Consider the following 25,346-nt stretch of genomic DNA (forward strand, 5'->3'; position numbering starts at 1 on the left):
ATGTGGGGAGTTGGAATCTCTCAACAAGGCACATGATGATGAGAGGCGACCCGATGACCCACCCTTGTAGGAAAAGAAGCTTTTGTTTAATCTTTAGAAGAATCATCATTGAGTCGCCTAAAACGAGGAATGAAGACTTAACAATCCAACTTCACCGATATGAAGCTTCTTCAATCACTATCTGCCAACTACGCAACAGTTGCAGCAAGATAGCCTGTCGTAAATCAACTCTAGCTGACAAATGAAGTTTTACTTACCTTGAACTCAACAAACAGTTTAAAAAATAGTACAAAATCAAGTAATAAAAGCCTCTGAATGCCAGAATTTTGAGCTACTACGTATCGTAACCCCTCATGGTATAACTACCTGATGAGGGCATTCCGCAAGTCAAAGCAAACGCTGCAGCTCACTGCCTACTATACCGATTCATTGGTAGGTTGTAACAACTCATAATTGCAATGTCAATTTACTCGCACATTCAATTGACAAAAGCTTATTTCGAAATCCAGGAGGTACATAGTCGAAACCCATAAGATTAAGGTCATAAAGCATTTGTATATGGTTTAAGCTACTCTAGATCCTTCATAAAAGACTAAACCCAGAAAAATACGAAAGAAACGTGTCAGGAATCATTTGATTCAAATTGAAACCATCAAATTTCCTCGCATATCATCACAAACCACCCGACTATAATGCCATATATGACCAAATACATATTGATCATTTTATCTTGGTTTCAATACCATTTCATAAGTCAGTTGTTAATGAATCAGTCATCAACCCAAAACTGAATCCACAGATCGCAGGAACGTTAAATCAAATAGCCTTCTGAATGACATTTCAACAATTCTGATAATTCAGAGTCACCAAAACAGATCTATACCTGCACATTTACAACAATACCACTCTCATCTAACATCCAGAATCTGTAATTAGCATTACATGCAGAACGCACACAATTCATCAACCAAATAACAAGCATGTTTAAACCAAAATCAAAGCAAGTCCATAAGCACAAATAAGTAAAATATCAATTCGATCTCTAGAGTCTCAACTAAAAAATGTACAATGGCTAACCTAAAAGGCAGGCTGGCATTCAAATGAAAATGAGAAAACCCAAAATTACAAGAAAAATGACATAGCAGAACATGATGGTAGATCACCCTAAACCCCTAATACAACTGTAAACCCCAGATACAATCATCATCAGGGCGCCAAAAGAATAGGGGCAGGGAACAATGACTTGTGCAGCAAAGCAAAAGAATCACATCACCATTCACCAGGAGCTCTTCTTGGAGTAAAATTCAAGGTACCATTTCACAAACTTCCTGAGGCCGGTCTCCAAATCAGTGGTAGGCCTGTATCCAAGGTCCCTGTAGGCCAAACTAATATTAGCATGAGTGAACTTCACATCTCCATTTGTTGGCATGGGAAGCACCTTCTTCTTCGCTTTCACCTTCAGAAGCTTCTCCAAAATCGCAACAAGCTCACTCACAGGCACAGGGGAAGTATTTCCCAAATTAAAAATCCTCAATTGTGCAGGCCCTTTCTTCTTCCCGCCACTCCCAGTACTCTTCTTGGCAGTATCCAGAGCCCCCAAACACCCCTTCACAATATCGTCAATGTAGGTGAAATCCCTCGCCACAGTTCCACCATCGGGGGACTCAAATATGGTAATCTGCTTTCCCTTGAGAATATCCTTCGTGAAGAAGAAATACGCCATGTCGGGCCTACCCCACGGCCCATAAACCGTGAAGAACCGAAGTCCAGTGATGGAAAGCCCATATATATGGTTATAGCTGTGAGCGATTTCCTCGCCAGCCTTCTTCGTCGCCGCGTAGAGACTCGCCGGTTGATCTGTACGGTCCTTCTCTGAGAAAGGAACCTTCGAATTGAGCCCGTAGACAGAGCTGGACGAGGCCCAAACAACAGAGGGCTGCGGGTTCGCGTTTTTGCAGGCCTCCAAAAGGTTCACGAAGCCTGCGATGTTACTGTGAACGTAGGATCCAGGGTTCTGCATCGCGTAGCGGACCCCGGCCTGCGCGGCCAAGTGCATGACGTGCGTGAAGGGTACGACGTCAAAGAGCTTGCGGAGGAGCACGGCGTCGTTGATGTCGCCATCGACGATGAATACGCCGGCGCGGTCGAGGAGGCGTTGGCGCGCGCGCTTGAGGTTGGGGTCGTAGTAGCGGTTGAAGTTGTCGAGCCCGAGGACGCCGTCACCGCGGCGCTTGAGGGCAAGGGAGACGTGCGTGCCGACGAAGCCCGCGGCGCCCGTGACGAGCACAGTGAGGCTGGAGGAGGTGGAGCGGCGCGCGGATTTGGCGACGCGCTTCTCCCAGTGGGAGCCGCCCCAGGAGTCGCCAAGGGCGCGGCGGGGGGAAGCGGACGGAGACGGCGGGGAGAGGATGAAGAGGAAGAGGATGAATGCGAGAAAGAAGGAGGACCAGAGAGTGAGCTTGGAGAGTGAGGAGTGGATGCGGAGGCGGTGGTGGATGTACGGAGATTTTTCTGGCTTCAATTTCCCTGGCGTTGAGGGCGCGTGGTGCTCATTCACTTGCGACATTTCATTCAACTACCACACCTTTCAATGCGTACTGCTTGAGTTTTTTTTTTTTTTTTTTTTATCTGATGAAGATGAGGAAGACGATGATGAGGGATACAAAAGGGTTTCTCTGATTACTTTTTCGTTTTTGCTTCTTTCCACCACCCAACTCAGATATCTCTTTTACTTATACCACGTTTCCATTAGGACGCTTCCAAAATACACGTGGCATTTTTTTTTTAACTTAAGCTTCATTTCTTTATTTCTATTCTCTACTCTTTCAAAATTATTATCACAAAATTGTTTATATATTTTTTTAAAAATTATTAAAATATATTTTTATTCAGAAACTAAAATCTAAAATTTTGTAAGGAAATCTATTCAATTTAATGTCTGGTTTTATTTGAATAAAATTATTTCCTAAAAAAAGTACATGAAAGTAACGAAAAATTACATTTAAATTTTAAATAATTAAAAATAATAAATGTAGATAAACAATGAAAGTTTAGTATGTTAAATTATTTCTCTTATTTTTATTTCATTCCTTTGTTTAGTGTATTAAAGTGCTTTTACTGCACTGTAGAAAGATGGTCCATACATCAATCCGTAGCAACTCGGCCCAGAAAATACAATCTTGAAGGATTTGAGTTTGGTTTGGAAAACTATTTTGGTAAATGCAATATATTTTTATTATATCTTCCATAAAACAACTGATGTATAAGGCAATAGTTTCAGGATCAACTTGAACAATAAACTCATTTGGGTAAGAAAATCTCAGGTTATTTATAAATTATTCATTGCAATAAGTAACTGGTGATCAATTTCTAAATGCCACAAATCTCCAACTACTTTCATAGATTATTATCATTGCTTCCTTTCTATATATTAAATATTAATGAATATGAATTTAAAATATGTTACAAATATTAATTTGGATAAAAAAGTGTTTTTAATATCCTAAAAGTAGCAACAAAACTGTTATACATTCGAAAACAGTTGTTTAACAGGTTGACAGATATCACATGGTAATGCTGTACTAATTTGATTTTGCTAAAATGTCATCAAATATTTTATTTTATATTTAATTGTAATCTTTTGTGCTAAACTCTTTTTACACAATTTCTATATTATATTTGTCGTTCTTCTTACAGGGATTACATTAAATCATAGCTAATAGATATTTATTTATATTATATTATAATATATTAAAAATGATAAGATCAATTTATGTAATATCTAGAATAATAATATCTACACCCTTCAAATGTATATCTAGTTATCAATGAAATAAATATACATAATAATATAAACTTGATTACAAAATATTACAGACACAATAATTAACACATGTGACATTGTTTGAGCGTTTATTCTCTGCCTCTCTCTCTCTCACTGGAGTAAGAGGTTTTTTAAGTTTCAACAGCCTACTTTAATTCGAAAAATCTTTCGCAAAGACCCTGTTAGACTCAAGGCTCGGTTATCTAATAATTTTATATATATTTATTAAAATGGCTTAAATATTTACTTAGTTTTCTTCAGTTTACTATCAGTTTTAAAAATATTTCTATTTTATTTTAAAGTAATATAAATTATATCAATTAGATCCGTTATAAAATATATATATATATATATATATATATATATATATATATATAAAAGTCCTTTTTTAGGTCATCTAATTAAATATAAGCTAATTAGGTCAAACAAAACCGTTTTTCTAAAAACACAAGAAAAAAAATAGTGATGCGTACGAGAAGACATAAAATCATATTAATTTTAAAATATTATAACAATATATTATATACAGATAAAAAAAATTATACTTTTCAATTAATTGAGTTATTGTTATGCTTTATTTATTGTATAATAACATATATTTTGTCATAAAGATAAATTTATCCCATATTTGTTAGTGATGTAATTCGTTATAAACTAATTAGATAAAATAAAATTCTTTCCAATACAATATTATCACTATAAAATAAGGATTATGTATTTTGAATTTTTTTTTAATAATTTGTTGACAATAAAACGCATATCAGTGATTTGTTTCAAAAAAAACATTTAAATCAAATGAATAACAGAATATAACCTATAAAAAACTGGTCAAAATAGAATTATTAAAAGAATTTTCCATAAATAAATATTAACGCCGGAAGCATCACACAACAGGAATTGCTTCCCCATTATTACAAATTAGCTAAAAAAATTAAAATAACGTACAAAATTGGAACAACCTCTTAAATGGATTTCTTAAATTTTACAAAACAAATCCTTTTAATTAATCCTTGGTTGTGCCATATAAAGAAAAATTCTTTAACAATTTTTTTTTTTTTTACAGTTTTTTGACATTGTATATGTATCAATGATTCGTCCATTTCAAATATTTTTTTAGAATAAATTCAAACAGACTAATAAAATGGTAACACCTGTTATAAAAAAGTTGTTAAAAAAAAATATTAAAATATCAATATCTTTTTTTCATTAAGAAACATCACCTTTGATTCATATGACGTGACTTAAGGTTAAAATGGTCAAATGTCATTACTTCATTATTTTCTTTCTTTTACTGGATTTTTTAGTGACAAAATAAGGATACACTATCCAGTTAAGTAAACATATGTTATATATTAATCATCACCATAATTACTTTAATTTTATAATATTGTAAAAAGCTCACTCTCTGTATAAGATTTCCTAGATCACATAATTTATCATCATCTAAATTTAGGTCTAGTCCTTTTACATCGCTTTTAAGATCAAGACAATGTTATCAAATATTTGAGAAGCCAGATTTAATGATTCTCCTATTTGAACAATATTGAAAATATTAATGGTTTATTCTAATTAAAAGGTTGACTACGACAAAAAAAGAAGTTAACTAAATCTAAAATAGCAAATAAAATTATAATGTAGAAAATTAACTAAAAATAAATCTAAATTTAATATTTTTTACTCATCTCTACTACATTGATATTGAATTGATATTTCTCTGTCAACCTCTCTTAAAATTATTTGACATTGAAATTCTCAGAAATTTTCTCTCTCATGTCCTAAAATGCTTATTTCTTCTTTTATTAGCTATATATATAGTTTGTTTTTATATAGCTAAATGCATATTTTTCTTTTAAGCTCAATTTAAAAAATGTTATTAATGTTTTTTTAGACCTTTCGTAAACTTATTGCATTAAGACGAAGAGATAAAAAAAGAAAGATATATTAAAGATGTGATGAATAATTTAACGTACATTTAGTTACTTAAAAAAAAAGTACGAGATTTAATAAAAAAAATAAGTTATATGATGATATACTTTTATATTTATTTAACACGTGTTATAAGGATAAAATAATTATAAAATTGTAATTTTTTATATTTTAAAAAAGAAATATAAAATAAATGTAAAAAATGTATGTATAATATTTTTCATTCCATGTATAACAGGTGAAGTAGATATCTTGTTTCATAATTACAATTAGATGAAGTAGAATATTATTTATGGTTTTGAACTGCTAAATCAACATCAACATCAACATATCCAATTTTCTTTAGTGAGAATTAATGTAGCAGGATGATGTATGATGAAGATGGTACATTAGCGTTTGTAAATGTAGACTTTGGCCTAGTCAAAGTCTTTGTCTAGTTTTACCGAGTGTTGAATACAAATATATTATATTAAACTATAAGAAAAATGATATTTTAACATCAATTTTTGATACCATTTTGACACTACACACGTGTCAAATTGTCGTTGGATGATTTCAAATTAAAAATAGTTGATGCAAGAATATATTTGAAAGAGAAAAATCAATTTTTTTTTTTAATTTAAAATCATCCAACCATATTTTAACACGTATGCAGTGTCAATATAGTTTCAAAACAATTGATGTTAAAATATCATTTTACAAACTATAAAGGTGTGGGTTGGAGAAGAGCGGGGTGGGGATGGCAACAAGAGGTGTTTCCTTTTTTAGAACAATACCAAATTTCTCTGATACATCTAACTTGTCTCCTTCTGGTATTCTCCAATCAAATAAGTGTATAAGTGTTGCAAGAAGATAGAGAACTGTTCTCTCAGCCATTGCTATTCCTGCACAAATTCTTCTTCCAGATCCAAAGGGGAAATAACTGAAGTCATTGCCATTGAAATCCCACTTTCCATCTAAGAACCTTGAAGGCTCAAATTCCAGTGGTCTTTCCCAAATGGAAGGATCTCTATGAATGGCCCAAACATTCACGAACACTCGAGAACCCTTTGGGATGGTGTAGCCTCCCACATTGGTGCTTTCACTGGGGCTATGTGGGATTAGAAGTGGAAGTACAGGATGCAACCGAAGAGTTTCTTTCATCACTGCTTGCAAGTAATGCAACTTATGAATATGAGACTCTTCTACCATGTTATCTTTTCCGACCACCACTTCCAACTCTTCTTTCACTCTCTTCATTACCTCTTCTTTCTGCATTATTTCTGCCATTGCAAACTCAATTGTGTTCGAAGATGTATCTGTTCCCCCTGTAACCATATCCTGTTTATGTTCATCAAAGATTTGCACAATATTAATCATGAAAAGATCCAGTTGCGGTGTACAAAATTTTGTTAGTTTTGAATACGGAGATACTTACCATTGAATAACACTATCCTATTAATTCATGACTGCCATTTTCTCCTCTCATGACCAAATTTAGCATTTACATTCTTCCCCTCACGCAAATATATAGAATTGTTATTTGAACTTTTAGTATATATGAGTTGTTTTTATTTTCCTCCAAAATCAAGTCTTATTTTTACTTATCTATTTTAATAAAAGACTTTTTAAAAGTTCTCATATAAATTACATCAGAACATAAGATTAAATTAGAATTCACTTTTCAAAACTAAATTAATTCATTTTTAATTATTTTTTTTTTACTTTTTTTATAACGTCTGTTAATTATTAGTTTTTACATAATATTTGCTCATATTATTTTTTTCTTCTTCGCTTCAAAATATAATAAATACGTTTCAATTTAAAAAGAAATAATTTTGTTTTTCAAAAAAATTATCCATTAAAAATAAAATAAATTATTATTTTTATAAAACAATACTAATATTATCAAAATTAAATTAAATATAAACAATTTTGCATAAAAAATTAAATGTTAATAAACTTGTATAATTTAATTCAAAAATACGTATCTAGTAATGAAATTACAATCTATGTTAACTTAGTCAAAAAACTTTTAAATATTATTATAAATATATTATTAATAATAAAATAGTCATCATATTAAAAAGAAATCTATAAACTAATTATAACCCATAAAATTTTATAAATATTTGACCATACGAGCTTTTTAAATAAAAGATTTTTTTAATCATTTGAATTTTTTACCCCATAATTAGGATCAAATTTTATAAAATAGGTTAATTTAACAAGTTTATAAATATATAAAAAAAGCGTTGATGTACAGCTAACAAGAGTATCGAACGAAACAATATAAATATGGGATAAATTTAAAAAATGTGTTGAGCTTAATAAATTTGAAACCTAATATTTTCTTAAAAAATTGAATAGTTAGGTTAATTCAATTTGAGTAGACCTAAATTGATGGATGGGGAACTAACTCCCTTCAGAGTATCGTCTTAAATACTAAAATACTATAGTTAATACCAAATAAAATTATTAATAATAAAATAATCTTTATTTCCATTATTTTTTTCTAATTATTTTGATCTTAAACAATATTTTTGCTCTTTCATTCCCTTATTTATTTCTTCGTTATGAAACGTCAGTTATATATTAGGATAAAGTTAGTAAGAAATGTGACAGATATGGGGTTGTGGGTAGGTTTTTCAATTAATGATGTCTGTTGCAGTTTGTAGAAGGAAAAGGAAAAGTACCATGAGTATGGCCTTGAGGTGGGTCATGGTGAATGGCGTCTTCGAATCAACATCTTCGGAATCCTTAAGATCCAACAGAAACTGCAGAAAATCCTTTCTTTCTTTCTTCTTCCCACCCACCTTCACTCGCTCACCAATCATCTTTTCAAATATCCCATCGAACTGTGACAACAACACGTGCATCTCTTTCTCCACACCTTGCAAATCGAACCGCGCCAAACTGGGAAAAAAATCCGACACATTCGGCTTCCCCAGAAGCTGCGTCGTCTCCGCCACCAACTCCCTGAACTCCGCTCCCAAAGTTTCCCTCTCCGCCCCTTCCACCGCCCCGCCCCACATCATACTAGTTATCACATTCATCACCGTCAGAAACCCCTGCTCCCCCACGTTCACCGCACTCCCCGCTCGGCTGTACAAATACGACACCGTTTTACGCACCTCGTTGCGCCGCAGATCGTACACGGAGTCCAGGGTGGCGTTGCTCAGCATGTTCACAGTGCAGACTTTCCTCAGCATTCGCCATTCGGCTCCGTAGGGTGTCCACGCTATGTCAAAACCGCCGTAGGTGGCAACCCTCCCGGCGGCTGGGACGTCGCGGTTGGCGAAAACAGTGTCGTTGTCTTTCAAGATCTCGCGAGCCACGGCCGGTGAAGCTATGACGATGGCGAGCTTGCTCCCGAGTCGGAGCTTGTAAATTGGGCCGTGGATCTGGGCCAAGGCGGCGAAGTAAGTGTGAAGCTCCGGTTGAAGAGATAGAAGGTTCCCGAGGAAAGGGAGGCCGGATGGGCCCGGTGGAAGCCTCTGAGTGTTGGGTTTGAAGAAGTAAAGCCATGCGTAGCAAATAAGTGTAGAAAGGACACAGAAAAGTAGAACCAATGTGGAGAGGGTGAACATGGTGATATTATTGAGTTGAAATCTATGAAGGATATAATTGGAGCAATCAGAAGATGAGAATGGCTTACACCACCGTTGCTTTTTTATATGCGAGTTAATAAAAAAATATCTTAGAATGGCAATAAAATCTACAAATGAGGACAAAATTTGGATTTTGCTACAATGACCACATAAATCTCATCTTTTAATACTTTTTTTTTCTTTTCTTTTTCGGAACCAGGAAGCCTGAAATACGGAATTAAGCATGTTTTTTTAAAAAAAATTACAAAGACAATTCGTATAAGAATCACAATATAATCTAAAAAAGTTTTCTACTCCTCATACTACTTTGTTGAGCAATAATTATTCCAATTGAAAGTTGTGAAAAAGAATGCACGACATTTTATTCAAATTGAAAGTTATGAGGAGGTGCACAACTTCTATTGTGAATGTTGTCACGAGGATAGATGATTTTCAATTAGCTGGGTGTGGATTATAGTTTTGTAATCCATTACTAGATGATAATTATACTACCTTGAATGATATTACTCGTTTCATTGTAAATTGAAAGCCAACTAGAAATAATATTGTTATGATGTGAAGTTGGGTCTAAACAAGTTCAGAATTCCACTCTAGCATTTATTGCCAAGTTTATGAATTCTCGATTCTATTGGTATCAATTTATATTTTCCATTGGTTGTTTGGAACAATAATTTATATTTTCTTAGACGATACAATCTTATTCTTATATACTATAAATTTTTTAACCTAAAGTTTGTGTGGCAATCGTCGTGAACATATGATACCAGTGACTTTTTATCACGATAAAAGCAAATCATGGTAGATGATGTCGAATTAATGAAGTTCGGTTGTACTAAAGAAATGTGTCGGCCCAATATTAAAGAAAGGAGGGTCCAAATCTGGTAGTCCAGAAACGAGAAACTACAATCTCTTTCTCTCGAAGTATCTTTCAGTACAGAGATTAGGTGAGACTGATGAGAGCATCGGTGTCCGAGTCTTCTATGAGAGTGAGAGGAAGTGAACACTCTTCATGGAACATTCCGGCGTGTTCGTCAACGACGAAGGAATCTCCGGCGTGGTGGTTAACGGTGGCAGTTGAACGGAAAGAAAACGTCAGAGAGAAAACTAACACTTTGAATGTATGTATTCTAAGATTAAGAACAAATGAAAACCTTTTATTTACTATGTATTTCTTCATCTCAATTTTCTTATATAGGGTTCCAGTAACTGCAAAAGAAAAATCCCAAATTGGAAAATCCTAGAAGCAAAGTTACTATTCATATGAACAGTAATTACAAACAAAATAATTAAAGTTCTAACTGAAATAATTAAAACACTTTGATAGCCTCCTCAAGTTGGATGGTGGATATTCACCATTCCAAGCTTGAGAATAGTCGATTTGAAATGAGTGTGGTGAGGGAATTTTGTGAAAACACTTGTCAGCTGTTCTTCTGACCAAATAGGTAGTAAATGTAGAAACTTGGCCTGTATCTTCTCACGGACAACGTGACAATCCAACTCTATGTGTTTGGTTTGTTCATGAAAACTTTGATTATGAGCTATGTGCCTAGCAGAGTTGTTGTCACAATATAGGACAACTGTAGCAATTGGTGTGACCTCGAGGTCTTGAAGGAGATAATGTAACCACTGCATCTCACAAAACGTAGCAGCAAGTGCTCTATATTCTGCTTCTGTAGAGGATCTCGAGATAGTACTCTGCTTTTTTTATCTCCAAGAGACAAGAGATTTTCCCAAGAAAATGCAATAACCAGTGGTGGATCTTCTTGTATTGGGGCAGGTGGCCCAGTCTGAATCGCTGAAACCCTTTACCTGTATCTCCGAATCAGAAGCAAAGAAAAGTCCTTCAGAAGGACTTGACTTGATGATAATGCTAATTCTTACCATTATTTAAGCATCATTTTAGTGGCAAAATCAACTCCTTCATAGCTTCTACTTTGTTTTATCCTCACATTTAGTGTGTTTTCTAGTTTTCTTGTGTTTATTTAGTATATGCTTGTTTTTACCTCTAATCTCTATGTTTGAGTGTGTGAAATAAAGGAATAGGAAGCAATTCTAGTGGAGGAAAACAAGCAAGAACTCAAGGGAACATGTTTTGGGACCATAAAAGATCAATTTGAAGCAAATACCCATGTTGGACGCCTTCAGAATCGCGCAAGAGCCTGAATTTTAGAATGTTATTAAAGCTGTCCGGGCTAGGGCGCCCCAAAAGGGGGTTGGGCGCCCCTGGCTGCTGATTTTCTGCAGATATGGCGCTTGGGCGCCCCCAGAAGGGCGCTGGGCGCCCCTGGCTGCTGTTTTTCTGCAGATTTGGCGCCTGGGCGCCCCTGAGAGGCGCTGGGCGCCCTTTGATTCGTTGTTTTGTTTTTCTATGGCGCCCAGGCGCCCCAGAAGGGGGCGCTGGGCACGACTTTCCGCTGATGTGTCAAAAATGGGTTATTTAAACATGGTTCTCGGGATTTTTGGGTATTCTTCTCCTCCTACACTTCGTTCTTCACCTAGAGAGATTGGGAGAGGCCCTTGGAGGCTATTTGGGGTGTTGGGAAGCTCTCCCACTCCTCCTTGGGTCTTCAAGCTTCTTCAATGGTGATTTTGCCCCTTTTGGGTTGAGGAAGAAGATGGGTCACAAATTGGAGATGGAGATTCGAAGGGGAGGCGCAAATAGAGCATGGAGCAGCTGCCAAGAACCTTGGGAAAGGCTTTGCATCTTCTCTTTGGTTCCAATTTCTTCCTTATCTCTTCAATTTGTAGAACCCTAAGTTCTCCTCCATGGAGGGCTTTTCCTATTTGTTGAGATTAGTTGTAAAACATGGAATTCTTATGTATTTTATGATGTTAATGATATATGCTTTTCTAATTCATGTTAGTATTTGATTTCTATGCTTAATGCTTGTTGTGGTTTGATCACCCATGACATGAATTGTGGTTCTTGAAGTATTGAGAAATATGATTGAACCTAGAATTGAAATTGAGTACTTATTGGATGGAATTGAGATGTTTGTGAATGCATGAGAATGAAATGGATGAATTCTAGTCTTGACAAATTGTAAATACACTATGTTAAATTCCTTGCACACCAACTGTTTGATAAAATATCAAAAAGAGTTTCTTGTGTTGTTTTTGTGCACTTTGATGTCTAATTGAGTTATAAAAGGAATAATTGTCATGTGTTGCACAAGTCTCTTGGGAAAACGATACCTGGTCTTACCAGTTTTATTACTTGAACGATTTGGTACACTTGCCAATGAGTTAACACTTGACATATCTAAGGATATGTTGTAAATCCTGATGATGGTGTTTGGTTGGTTCCTGCATAAACTGACTTAAAAGATTAACTGTAAAACAAAGGTCGGGTCTAGTGTTAGTAAGGTAGAAAAGCTTCCCTATCAGTCTCCGGTAATCATTGGGATTATCCATGTAGTCCTCTGTCTTGTACAATGAGTTGTTGTTGCTCAAATATGGTGTAGAACTGGGTTTGCTTCCTAGCATCCATGTCTCTTCAAGAATATCAAGTGCATACTTTCTTTAGCATAGATGTATCCCTTTCTTAGATCTAGCAACTTCAAAACCCAAAAAGTACTTGAGTTCTGCTAGGTCTTTAATGTGAAATTGATTGTCCAAAAGGGTTTTTATGAAATTGATCTCTTTCATTGAATTTCCTGCTAAGACAATATCATCAACATACACAAGTAAAACTGTGAAATCTGTAGAAGTCCTTTTGACAAATAGAGAGTGATCTGATCTAGATTGGATATATCCAGAAGAGATTAAAAATGCGGAAAGCTTATCAAACCACTGTCTACTGGCTTGTTTCAAGCCATACAAAGACTTAGTCAACTTACAAACTTGTCCCTCAACACCAACATTTAAGCCTGGTGGAGGATCCATATAAACATCTTCATTCAAGTCTCCATGGAGAAAAGCATTGTCTACATCAAATTGATGTAGAAACCAATTCTTAGAGGCTGCAAGAGCAAGTAGCATTCTAATAGAAGTAAGCTTAGCAACAGGGGAAAAAGTGTCTAGAAAATCTATACCCTCTTTTTGGGTATACCTTTTGGCTACGAATCGAGCCTTATACCTTTCAATAGTACCATCAGCCTTATGTTTTATCTTATAGACCCACTTACATCCAATAGATCTTTTTCCTGGACGAAGTTGAGTCATGAACCAGGTTTTATCAATCCTTGGACTCGGTACCATTAAGTTCAAAGTATTTGGTTAATTCTTACATTTTATTTACTACCTAATTACTAATGCAAGGTGGAGAAATAATTTTAGATGAAGAAATTTAAAGAGAAAATAGTAAAGAAATCAAATATGTTTAAAATGAAAGTAAGAGGAAAAAAATGCAATAAAAAAAATTTAAATATGAAATCTAAACTAAAGTATGAAATCAAAACAAAACCTAGAATTGGAAATACAAAGGATAACTATATAAAAGAAATAAGCAAAAATGGATATAACTTGGAAAGTAAATGAACAATGCAATGAATTGGAAGTAAAACAATGAATAAGAAATCAAAATCTAAGAAACAAAATTTAGAATCCAATCAACAAAAATATCAAAAGAAATGGTCAAGACATTAAAGCAGAAGCAAAATTTTAACATTTTAACCTAAAACACCTAAACTAATGAGTAAGAAGTTGATTAGAACAATAAATCAGTGTCAAAAGTGCCAAAGTTAGTGTAGAAAAATAGTCATTAACCACTCAAGAAGACATCCTGGACAGTTATACCCACTGTGTGGTATTTAAGTTCCAAATCAGAACCTAGATTGAGTAAATGTCTACTTCCTATACCAAATCACAACAAGTTCAATTCCTAATTCATGTTTCTAATCATCACCAGATACAAAACTCTAACTAAAATGAAATGACAGAAACAAAACATGAATTACGATATTTTTTTCTTCATTAGACTCATCTCCAAACTCGAGAAGACATCTCGGTAAGTTATGTTCACTGTGGAGTCATGCAAATCCTTAAGGAATTTCAAGTATGTGGAGTCACAGAGTCTAAATCAGATTTTTCTTTCATTGGACTCATCTCCAACTCGAGAAGACATCTCGAAAAGTCATGCTCACTGGAGTCATGTAATTCCTTAAGGAATTTTAACTGTGTGGAGTCACAGAGTCCAAATCAAAATATTCTCAAATCAAAACAGGAAACGACTTTCACATCATCAATCAAGAACACAAAAATAATGGAAAAAATCAAAATAACAAAATCAGCAAACGTACAACGCATAGAAACATCAAAAAGAAATTTTATTAACAAGAAACAAGGATTACAAGAAAAGATACCGAACAAATAGCGAGGAAGAGCGCAAGAAACTCGAATCTACCGAAAACGTGATAAAACCCTAGAACTCGTGTCGCTTTATGTACTAAAAACGTAAAATGGAAAATATCTCCGTGTCTCGTCTCCGTGAAAGTCTAAAAAAATGTTTACATGGTAAAACCCCTTTTTATAGGGTGGAAAATGAAAGAGAAAAGAAAAGGGAAAAAAAACTTGCTTTACACGTTGTTTGAGCTTTATCCGACGACCAATGTTCATCCTTTTGTTTAAGCCCTCTGATCAACATCCATCTTTACCGGTTCAACTCTGGTCAGCGACTTTTGGGCGGCTCTAGTTAGGTCGCTTCTCATTTCCAGTACAACCACCTAACAGCCCAAGTGCTTTTCTTTATTAATTCCAATCAGCAACAATGGCAAAAGACGCCTATTCTTTCCCAAGACTGACCCAATTCTTCAATCTGCAGTTGTGGCCCAACAGTGTAGCAGCTTCTAGCCAGGTACAACAACAACCCAAAACCTCTTGAGTCCAAAGTCTATTTCATATCTGCATCAAAGAAAAATCAATACCAAGTTCAAGAGAAGAAAAAGAAATCTAACAATTAAAAAGAAAGATTTTTATCAAAAAAATGTCTAAAATAGTATTAATTTCCTAATTATTTACAAATACTAAAAATACTCTTAAAAACGTATTTTTAACTAAAATTCTATAAAACTAAAAAATTAATAAAAAAACCCCAAAACTAGTCTAATTCTTCCCAAGTAAAAACTAAAATAATCTAACATGGACTCCTAAGCACATAAAATCATGCAAAACTGAGAAATTATTATACGTACAAATTTAATTTTGTAAATTTAATTTTGTACGTACAAATTTAATTTTGTAAATTTAATTTTGTACTTACAAATTTAATTTTGTACATAAAAATATAATAACATGACTTATCTTGGATTAAAGAGTAAATAAGTATGAAATAATTTTATTTAACAAAATATGAACATAACTTATCATGGATTAAAGAGTAAATAATTATCAAGTAATTATAATTAACAAAATACTATTTGTGAGGAATTAATTATGCATTTTTTATTTCATTAACAAAGCTATGCACATGCATTAAAGAATGAAAGTGGTTGACTTCTTTGATCAAGAATTCGATGAACCCACTATAATACTCAAGAACTAACAGAAACAATGAATAACTCTTCTTGTTATTGAATCAAACAAATAATTCAATGTACAATAGTTTCTCACAAGGAAACCAAAGTCTTCCTCCACTGGACAAAGTTCCAGTACAATTCAAAGAATATCGAAAAACAATCCCCTTCTCCTAAAAACTAACTTTTATTTATACTCTCTTCTTTCCCCCTTAACTCACAACTAATCGATATCCTGCTGTTTCCTGCCTTACTTACTCTATATTCCTCCCTCTTTCTTATTCCTTCTTTTGTACACCTTTAATTCTCTAATAATACCTTCCTCATTAACTTCAATCTTGTCCCCAAGGTTGAAATCTGGAAATTGATGCTTGATATACATCTTATCTACCCAAGTAGCACCTTCCACTCCCCGCTCCTATCATTAGACCAAAATCTATGATATCTCCTCGTCTTGTTGTTGTCTCTTTCTTCGTTGCAACACTTTTAAAGGCCAGTATAAGGGTTCATCCACCTGTAGTCCCACTAGTAAATTACCTTTCATTTGATGATTCCTCACCGCTATTTTCAATTGCAAGACATGAAACATTGGATGAATTCTGGCAATTGCTTGTAATCGCAGTTTAAAGGCTATAGGTCTGATAACACTCTAGATTTACATCTTTTTCTAGTCTTAGAAGTCTTTCTTAGCTTCTTTTATTCTTTAATTGTTTAGAATTAGGTTAGTTTTAAGATTTTTCTTTATATTTGTAGTTTTGTGAAATTGTAGTTAAAAGTAGGTTTTTAAGTGTTTTTTTTAGTAATTGCAAATAAATAGGAAATTAGGATTTTTCTTTAGAAAATATTTGAATAAAAATTCTTTGCTTTAATTTTTGTTTAATATGTTTTAATTTTCTTTGATAAAATGCCCTTTTCTTTATGCAAAGTGGGCTGGCCATTTGAAACATGAATATTTGCTTCAAATTTATCTTTTATTGTCCCAAAACATGTTCTCTTGAGTTTTTGCTTGTTTTCCTCCACTAGAATTGCTTCTTATTCATTTATTTCACACACTCAAATACATATATTAGAGGTAAAAACAAGCATATACTAAATAAAACACAAGAAAACTAGAAAACACACTAAACTTGAGGATAAAACAAGGTAAAAGCTATGAAGGAGTTGATTTATTCACAAAATATATACACAAAAATTTATGGTTGACTAATAATATTAAACTCTTCAACCAGCTTAGACGAGATGAAGTTATGGTTGACTCCACTATCAATTAACACCAATATTTGTCTTCCCCTAATCCACCCTTGCATCTTCATGGTGTTGGACTAAGTCAACCCCCTGGAGAGAACACCAAGAGTTCCATAAACCTATGTTCTGCTTCCTCTGTTTCTTCTACCTCCTCTCCCTCATTTTCCCCCCACAATGAAAGTAATGTCCTTCCTTCCTTCTTTTTATGTATTCTTGATAGGTAACGTGCGCACTCCGCGATTCTGCACACCACTCCCTGCGTTGCTACCCACTTTTGAGTTCACCGCATTTAATACCCCTTTCTTCTTTGAGACGTTTCCTCCTGCCACGCTCCCCTGGCTATTTGACACTTTACGATAAGTCTCCGTCCTCGAAATGGTGTCGGAGTTGGCTGGGTATCGTCCCCAATCTTGCCTTCCTCTCTACGTCGTTCCTCCGCTACTCCCTCGTGGGTGTAACCTAGCCTGTTCCAAATCGTGAGCCTTCTCCATGGCTATTAGTAAGTCGCGCAGATCATGGGGTCTGATAAGATCCCTCAACCTTTCTTGCAAACCAACGAATAAGTACCCACACAATTGTTCCTCCATAACTCTTAACGCCTAAGCCACCAGAACTTCAAACTCCTGTACATAATCCTCCATTGCCCTTTTTTGCCTCACAGCCGCCCGTTTTTCAAAAATAGTTCCCCAATGCCTTCTGCCAAATTTCTGACCATTGCTTTCGCAAGCGACGCCCAGGTGGGGTTCTTGATTTTCTTCTGCCAAAAGCGGAACCAGTAACTCGCTCCCCCTTCCATGCATATGTAGGCCAACTTCATCTTCTCCTTCTTCTTCACGTTCTACAATTCAAAGAATTTCTCCGCTCTACCATTCCAGCCCGTGGGATCGTTGCTTTCAAAAGTGGGTAATTCCACTCTTTTCATCCAACTTCTCTGCACATCACCGCACTTCCCCTTAATTTTGTCATCCGATTCCTCCTCGCATCGCTCCCTACCACCATTGACGGAGTCATGACTGCCCTTTGAACTTCTCCCCTGGTTCCCTCATCTTCTTCCGAGAGCGCGACCCAAATCTTGAGCCATCCCTCTCATCTTCCCACATAACTTTTCCATCATTGCTTCCATGGCGTGGAATCTCCCTTCCAACAAGTTCACCTTGCCCTCCATCACGCTCTCCCTCCTCACGTTTGGGATCAACCCACTATGATACTCAAGAACTAATAGAAACAATGAATAACTCTTCTTGTTATTGAATCAAACAAAGAATTCAATGTACAACAATGTACAATAAGTTCTCATAAGAAAGCCTGAGCCTTCATCCACTTGACAAAGTTCCTGTACAATTCAAATAATACCGAAAAATAATCCCCTTCTCCTAACAGCTAACTTCTATTTATACTCTTTTCTTTCTCTCCAACTCACAACTAATTGATATCCTACTACTCGCCTTACTTACTCCTTTAACTACACCAGTAATAACATTACGGCTAATTCCCCTAACAATCTTTTTAGAGTACAAATCATAAGCTTCTAATATTTGAATAAATAGTCAATAAGTATAGTGTACATCGACCTTTAATCATTTTGAACAATTTGATTACATCTTTAGTTTCTCCCACTCTGCATAATCCATTGATCAGAATCCCGTGAGTAATTTTGTCGACCAGAAACCTTAGTACTACTACTTTATCGTATAGGATAAGAGCTTTATTTATCTCACCTTTATCACATATACCCCTCATTAGTGTAGTTAACGTAATGACATCTGGATGATAATTCCGTTTCAGAATGTTGACAAATAAAGATAAATCGAAATCCATTTGGTCTAAGTGATAGAAACAATTGATGAGGAAGGTGAGAGTAACAAGGTTAGAGCGAATTCCCTTGAGTTCGTTCCATTTCTTAACGAGAGAAATAGCAATAGGATATTGTTCCATTCTCACAAGGAATCCCAAAATCTTTCCAAATGCGAATGGAAAGAATTTCGCGCTAAGTTGTGATAACAAGATTAGTTTTATGAGAGACGTGAGCAAAATTTATTTGTGATTTTAATTTTTATAAAAATATTCCTCAATTAATATTTGAAACAATAAAAAGAGAGTTACTTATGTATTATATCTAATAAAAATAGAGAAGAGATAAAATTTCATACAAATAGAACTCCGACAATCTATAACTAAATGCATTTATATTAAGGTCTTGTCTAGGCTAATATTTAATAAAGTTTGGTGGCATGATTGAAGTATTTAAAACAAAAGTCAGATGGTGGGTACATAACTATTATTACTATAGTATACTGCCATGCTTGGTGCATGACTAATATATTAAATTCTACTTATAAAAGTGTGGGTTGGAGAAGCGTGGGGTGGGAATAGCAACTAGAGGAACATTCTTTCTTAGAACAATTCCAAATTTTTCTTCTGTTTCTAACTTGTCTCCTTGTGGTATTGTCCAGTCAAACAAGTGTATAAGTGTTGCAAGAAGATGAAGAACAGTCTTCTCAGCCATTGCTATTCCTGCACAGATTCTTCTTCCAGATCCAAAGGGAAAATAACTGAAGTCATTGCCACTGAAATCCCACTTAGCATCCAAGAACCTTGTAGGATCAAATTCCAGAGGTTTCTCCCAAACTGAAGGGTCTCTATGAATGGCCCACACATTGATGAAGATTCGAGAACCCTTTGGGATGGTGTAGCCTCCGACGTTGCTGCTTTCACTGGGGCTATGTGGAACTAGAAGTGGAAGTGCAGGATGCAACCGAAGAGTCTCTTTCATCACTGCTTCCAAGTAATGCAACTTATGAATGTCAGACTCTTCTACCATTTTATCTTTTCCAACCACAACTTCCAACTCTTCTTGGACTTTCTTCATTACTTCTGCCTTCTGCATTATTTCTGCCATTGCAAACTCAATTGTGTTTGAAGATGTATCGGTTCCACCCACAACCATATCCTGTTTGTGTTTATTTACAATTTCCCCTACTGTTGTTAGTCATAACATTCTTGAATTTCCTTATTTTATTTTTTTTTCACTAAGGCAAAGAAGGAATCGCCTTTATAACAATTTTAAAATAGATAATTTACGAATTGATTAGCTAAATCTGTTTTCAAAATTAACCATGTAGTATCTTATCTCAAAACATAAATGATGTTATATTTATAAAACCTACCCTGTTTGTTTGCTAGCCAAAATTACATGCAAAAACAATTGTAATTGAAGAAAATTACGAAAAGAGACTATAAAGTATTAAAAATATTAACAAAAAAACGAAAATCATTATATATATATATATATATATATATATATATATATATATTTTTACATTTAAAAATGATAACATAAAAAATAAATAATCTATCATTTATGTAAAAAAATAATCATTCACACTTTAAAACATAATAATTAAATTGTAATATAATAACATTTACAGAATAATTTATTGTGAATGTATGATCAATTATATTATAAATATTTTATTATATTTATATATATCAGTAATATTTTAATATAATTAATTATTTATTTTCATATAATTATAATTACGCTATTAAAATAATAAATAAAATAAATTTATTATTTTATAAATTAATTTATTTTACTAAGTTTTTATTGAGTTATAGCTTTTTTATGTATTAAAATTTGATATTTTTTTACTTATTTTAATCTAAAATTTCTTTTAGCTTTAACTTATGTTTTAAAAATTCATTTTACAATTTATTTATCATATGAATCAAATTAACTATAAGTTTTTTAATTTCTTTTCACTCAATTTAAATAATTATTTTTCAGTATCGGTACACAGAAGACAATAACTAATTGTGTCATGATGTGATCACTCTTCCATTTTTAAAGCTGCATTATTGAGATTTGAATCATGATATTCTAACATGAGGACATGCTTTGAAAACCTTTTAATTCACAACACCTCCTTATAACTCTTTATAATATTTTTTATTTAAAAAATTTATTTATATTTTAATTTAATATTTTATTATTAATGACAGTTGTATATTTACAAAAGCGATGACAACATAATGTTTTTCTCCAGAAATTTTTATCATTCCATAAAACTTGCCGTTGACTGAAATATATGATTCTTTTATTCTAAAATTTAGTTTTAAGAAGAACAGGTTTGAAGAAATAATTTTTATTAGAAATCGAAAATGAGATGCAATGATGATAAGCCATAATTGAAGTTGGAAAGTTACCATGAGGAGGGCCTTAAGGTGGGTCATGGTGAATGGTGTCTTTGAATCAGAGCCTTCAGAATCCTTAAGATCCAACAAAAACTGCAGAAAATCTTTTCTTTCTTTCTTTTTCCGATCTTCTTTTTGGTTCACCTTCACTCTTTCGCCAATCATCCTTTCAAATATCGCATCGAACCGGGGCACCAGCGCCTGCATATCTTTCTCCACGCCCTGCAAATCGAACCGGGCCAACCCAGGAAAAAAGTCCGAAACATTGGGCTTCCCCAGCAGCTGCGTCATCTCCGCTACCAACTCCCTGAACTCCGCTCCCACACTTTCCCTATCCACCCCTTCTACCTCCCCGCCCCACATCATACTGGTTATCACATTCATCACCGCTAGAAACACCTGCTCCCCCACGTTCACCGCACTCCCCGCTCGATCGTACAAATAGGACACCATTTTGCACACCTCGCTGCGACGCAGATCGTAGACGGAATCCAGGGTGACGTTGCTCAACATCTTCACCACGCACACTTTCCTCAGCATCCGCCATTCGGGGCCGTACGGGGTCCATACTATGTCGGTGCCGCCATAGGTGGCAATCCTACCGGCTACGGGGACGTCGCGGTTGGCGAAAACAGTGTCATGGTCTTTGAGGACCTCGCGAGCAAGGGTGGGTGAAGTTATGACGATGGCGAGCTTGCTCCCGAGTCGAAGTTTGAAAATTTGGCCGTGTATCTGGGCCAAGGCGGCGAAGTAAGTGTGAAGATCTGGGTGCAGAGATAAAAGGTTCCCGAAGAAGGGTAGGCCCGGTGGACCCGGCGGTAGGTTTCGGGGGTTGGGTTTGAGGAATAAGTAGGACGCAACTAGGAAAAGGAAGAAAAAGAGAAGAAGGGTAGTTATGGGTTGATCAGAGAAATAATGGGTTTGAGATAGAATTGAGGAGAGAGGCATGGTATGGTATGGTATGGTATGGTGGTGTATTGGGATTTCACATGGTGAGGATACCGTATATTTATATATTTTTAACAAGTAGGGAAGGTAGACATGGCGAGTTATGCAAAGACAATCAGAAGAATACGACAGATACAAGTTTTGTCGGGACTCCATGTTAGATGACAGAAAGGGAATCTTAGATAGCTTAGGTTTTTCAAGGAGGGAATTTCAGACCTTAAGAACAGATGGAAAATGAGCCAAATGTGAATGGAAACTGAGATTCTTTTGATCAAAGGCTTGAGATTGTAAAGTTAATCAAAATAATGAAGATGAATGGTTGGATCAGTGTCATAGATAAATAAAATAAAATTAATAAAATTGTAAAATTTTAATTAAAAATTATATTTTTGTATGTATATGTTATTTTATAATTTTATTATTATTAATTTAATTTATTGCTATTAATAATGTTATTTTATTACTATGGTTTCATGTTATTTTGTAAATTTATTTTCATTGATGTTTCTATTATTTTATTAATATTATGTTAATATATTACTTTTGTTATTATCACTAACTTAAAGATGTCACGTGTATTTGTTATGTTGTAAAAGTCTAAAAAAAATATGTATTTTAAAAATAACAGTGGTTACAAATAACGGAACTCAATTATTTTAATATTAAAATGTTTTAATATGAATAGTTTCATTATAAACGGATTTATTTAAAATTTTTCTTATAAAACATAAACCAACGTAACATTGGGGTCACTAATCTAAGTTGTTGGTGTTTGTAGAGTTTTAGGGTCTATGTTTCTTAGGGCAAATTGAAGGGAGGAGATTTATGTCCAACTCAACAAGATGACTCTAGGGTCTTTTAGAAATTTGTATGTTGATTTTGTGTCATTTTGGTTGTATGTATGATGATTATGTTATGTGAGTATAGGAGTCATGTGATGTATGATGGATATTTTGGAGTCATGAACTGGTTCGTTTTGTAAAGATTTGAGGATTGAATATGTGCTCAAAATGTATATGTTGTTTGAAAGTTTTGTAAAATTTAATGTGTTTGAAGCTTGATTTGTGATTTCGGGATATGGTGAAATTGAAGATTTTTACTTGACCAATTTGGTATAGTTCAAAGAATATATTAAAATGAATTTGAGAAGAAAAAGAATAAATGAACTAAATTGAGTAATTGTGCAATAATTGAAAACCTGATTTCACAAAAGCTCACTTACAAGATGTTGATGGTTTTGTACCTCTACAAAACTGATTTGTAAGATGAGGTTTGCATTGCATCCACTTATCTACTATGAATTGACCTTATTTTTATTCGACGTGAGACTTCCAATATATATATATATATATATATATATATATATATATATATATATATTAAAAGTAAAATATATCATTTGTGTTATATAATTAAGAGCATTTATATAACTTTCAAGTTAAGATACACACAAATATGACTATCTTATTATTCATTTCCATCTCATTGATAAATAAATATTTATTTAAATATATTTTCAGTTCATAACAATTCCATTTTTTAAAATACATGACTACCTTATTATTCATTTCCATCTCATTGATAAATAAATATTTATTCAAATATGTTTTCAGTTCATAACAATTCATTTTCTAAAATACAGTTAGATTTTAATAATTTTTGAAAAACTAACTATTAAACAATACAAATTCCAAATACCATATTAAAAATGGTTTGAATTTAGAAACCTGATGAATAGAACATATTTAAAAGTTATAAGAACATTTATCTATCTATAGAAAACCATTTTAAATAAGAAAATATTAGAAAATTACATAATAACACAATGACGATCAGAGTGAGCTCAACGCAAAAGCTCTCGCAAAATAAAGCGCTTAGTGTTAGGTTTGACCACTCAGCATCAGATCTGCTCAATGCTAGAATTTTCACACTTTTGCTCGCTTAAAAGTGAGAAAATAGTTCCAAACTTGCAGTGGTAACTGGTGCTCACAAGACCGTTCACATTTTAGTTGCTTAGTTGTGGAAAATGGCACGAAGCGCCATACCAAAAAGCTGTCATTGCACAATTGTGATATGATGAACTAGTGACCAAATCAAATTACTAAATTGGTATTCCTAGCTTAGTGATTGGTCCAAAAAGTGCTTCAGTGTCAAAGTGAGTACCAATTTGCTCAATTAACCAATACTTGGTCCATCAACTCAACACCAATTTCAACTAAATCAAGCAATTCAAACAACACACTATGATAATACCCAAAAACATATTTCAAGAGTGATTTAATCAACTAAAACAGAAATTTCAATCAATCACAAACCATAAAAAAAAAAAAAAAACTCATTTAACAAGCAATCACACACGAATTCCCCGTACTAGACTACCAATCTCAAATCTAATTCAACATGCATCATAGACTAGAAATGTATCAATAACTTAAAAAGTGATAGTTAACTTCCTTTATCTTTTCAAAGGACTAAATTGCTCTAAGAGTGCTAAGACAACTCCAACTCCTTAAAGAACTCCATTTGTTCCTACAAGACACAAAAACATGATCAAAACATACAATTAGTATCATTGATCAGGAGAGAGTCCTATAAATAACTCATATAACACATAAGAGAAAAAAACAACTAACATGCATGAAAAAACGCATAAACTAAATAAAAGAATAGAAACTAACTTACTCTTTTATAGAAACTAATTGGAGAGACTTAAAAATTTTGCCTTAGTGATCACTCAAGCGCTCTCTAATCTTCAAACAAATGAAATATAAGTTAAAAGACTTAAAGAGAAGATATAAAACTCTTAGTGAAAAGGTTTTAGAGACATAATATATTTCTATATAATAAAACTCATTAACTGAAATTATATCTATAAATTGAAATTTTTAATATTAAAATAAGAAATTATATTTATAAGTTTGAATTTTTAATATTAAAATAAGTAAGTTTAATTATTTAGAACATACTTTCAATTCTAATACATAATTTTTTAAGTTTTTACGACTTTTTTTATATAATCCCTTACATGTGCAGGACACTTTTTTTATTAATAATAATATAGTAATATTAATAATAATAATCTTATTAATAACATTAATAATAATAATTACAATATTAATGATAATGATATTACTATTACTAATATATATAATTTTCTTTTCTTATATA

The 25,346-nt window shown here is 33.6% G+C and overlaps 3 protein-coding genes across 3 annotated transcripts; all 3 read right to left on the minus strand.

The window, feature by feature from the left end:
* Positions 1-983: 983 nt before the first annotated feature.
* LOC106765479 (UDP-glucuronate 4-epimerase 5) lies at positions 984-2,710 on the minus strand. Its single transcript, XM_014650121.2, has one exon. The coding sequence runs from the start codon at positions 2,564-2,566 to the stop codon at positions 1,277-1,279; it is 1,290 nt and encodes a 429-aa protein (XP_014505607.1). The 5' UTR covers positions 2,567-2,710; the 3' UTR covers positions 984-1,276.
* A 3,657-nt stretch (positions 2,711-6,367) lies between these two features.
* LOC106767026 (geraniol 8-hydroxylase) lies at positions 6,368-9,434 on the minus strand. Its single transcript, XM_014651840.2, has 2 exons — positions 8,425-9,434; positions 6,368-7,069 (listed from the first exon to the last, which is right to left on the minus strand). The coding sequence occupies exons 1-2, from the start codon at positions 9,316-9,318 to the stop codon at positions 6,446-6,448; spliced, it is 1,518 nt and encodes a 505-aa protein (XP_014507326.1). The 5' UTR covers positions 9,319-9,434; the 3' UTR covers positions 6,368-6,445.
* A 9,728-nt stretch (positions 9,435-19,162) lies between these two features.
* On the minus strand, positions 19,163-22,440 carry LOC106769527 (geraniol 8-hydroxylase). Its single transcript, XM_014655180.2, has 2 exons — positions 21,243-22,440; positions 19,163-19,986 (listed from the first exon to the last, which is right to left on the minus strand). Exons 1-2 carry the CDS (start codon positions 22,332-22,334, stop codon positions 19,366-19,368), a joined length of 1,713 nt encoding a protein of 570 aa, XP_014510666.1. The 5' UTR covers positions 22,335-22,440; the 3' UTR covers positions 19,163-19,365.
* Between the last annotated feature and the right edge of the window lie 2,906 nt (positions 22,441-25,346).

This window comes from Vigna radiata, chromosome 7, assembly GCF_000741045.1.
Source record: "Vigna radiata var. radiata cultivar VC1973A chromosome 7, Vradiata_ver6, whole genome shotgun sequence".
Taxonomy (NCBI): Eukaryota; Viridiplantae; Streptophyta; class Magnoliopsida; order Fabales; family Fabaceae; genus Vigna; species Vigna radiata.

Coding starts and splice junctions, on each gene's coding strand:
- LOC106767026 (XM_014651840.2), bottom strand. CDS start 9,318: ATGTTCACCCTCTCCACATTGGTTCTACTTTTCTGTGTCCTTTCTACA. Junction 7,070..8,424: donor ACCTCAAGGCCATACTCATG/GTACTTTTCCTT, acceptor GAACATAAACAG/GATATGGTTACAGGGGGAAC.
- LOC106765479 (XM_014650121.2), bottom strand. CDS start 2,566: ATGTCGCAAGTGAATGAGCACCACGCGCCCTCAACGCCAGGGAAATTG.
- LOC106769527 (XM_014655180.2), bottom strand. CDS start 22,334: ATGGAGTCCCGACAAAACTTGTATCTGTCGTATTCTTCTGATTGTCTT. Junction 19,987..21,242: donor ACCTTAAGGCCCTCCTCATG/GTAACTTTCCAA, acceptor AAACACAAACAG/GATATGGTTGTGGGTGGAAC.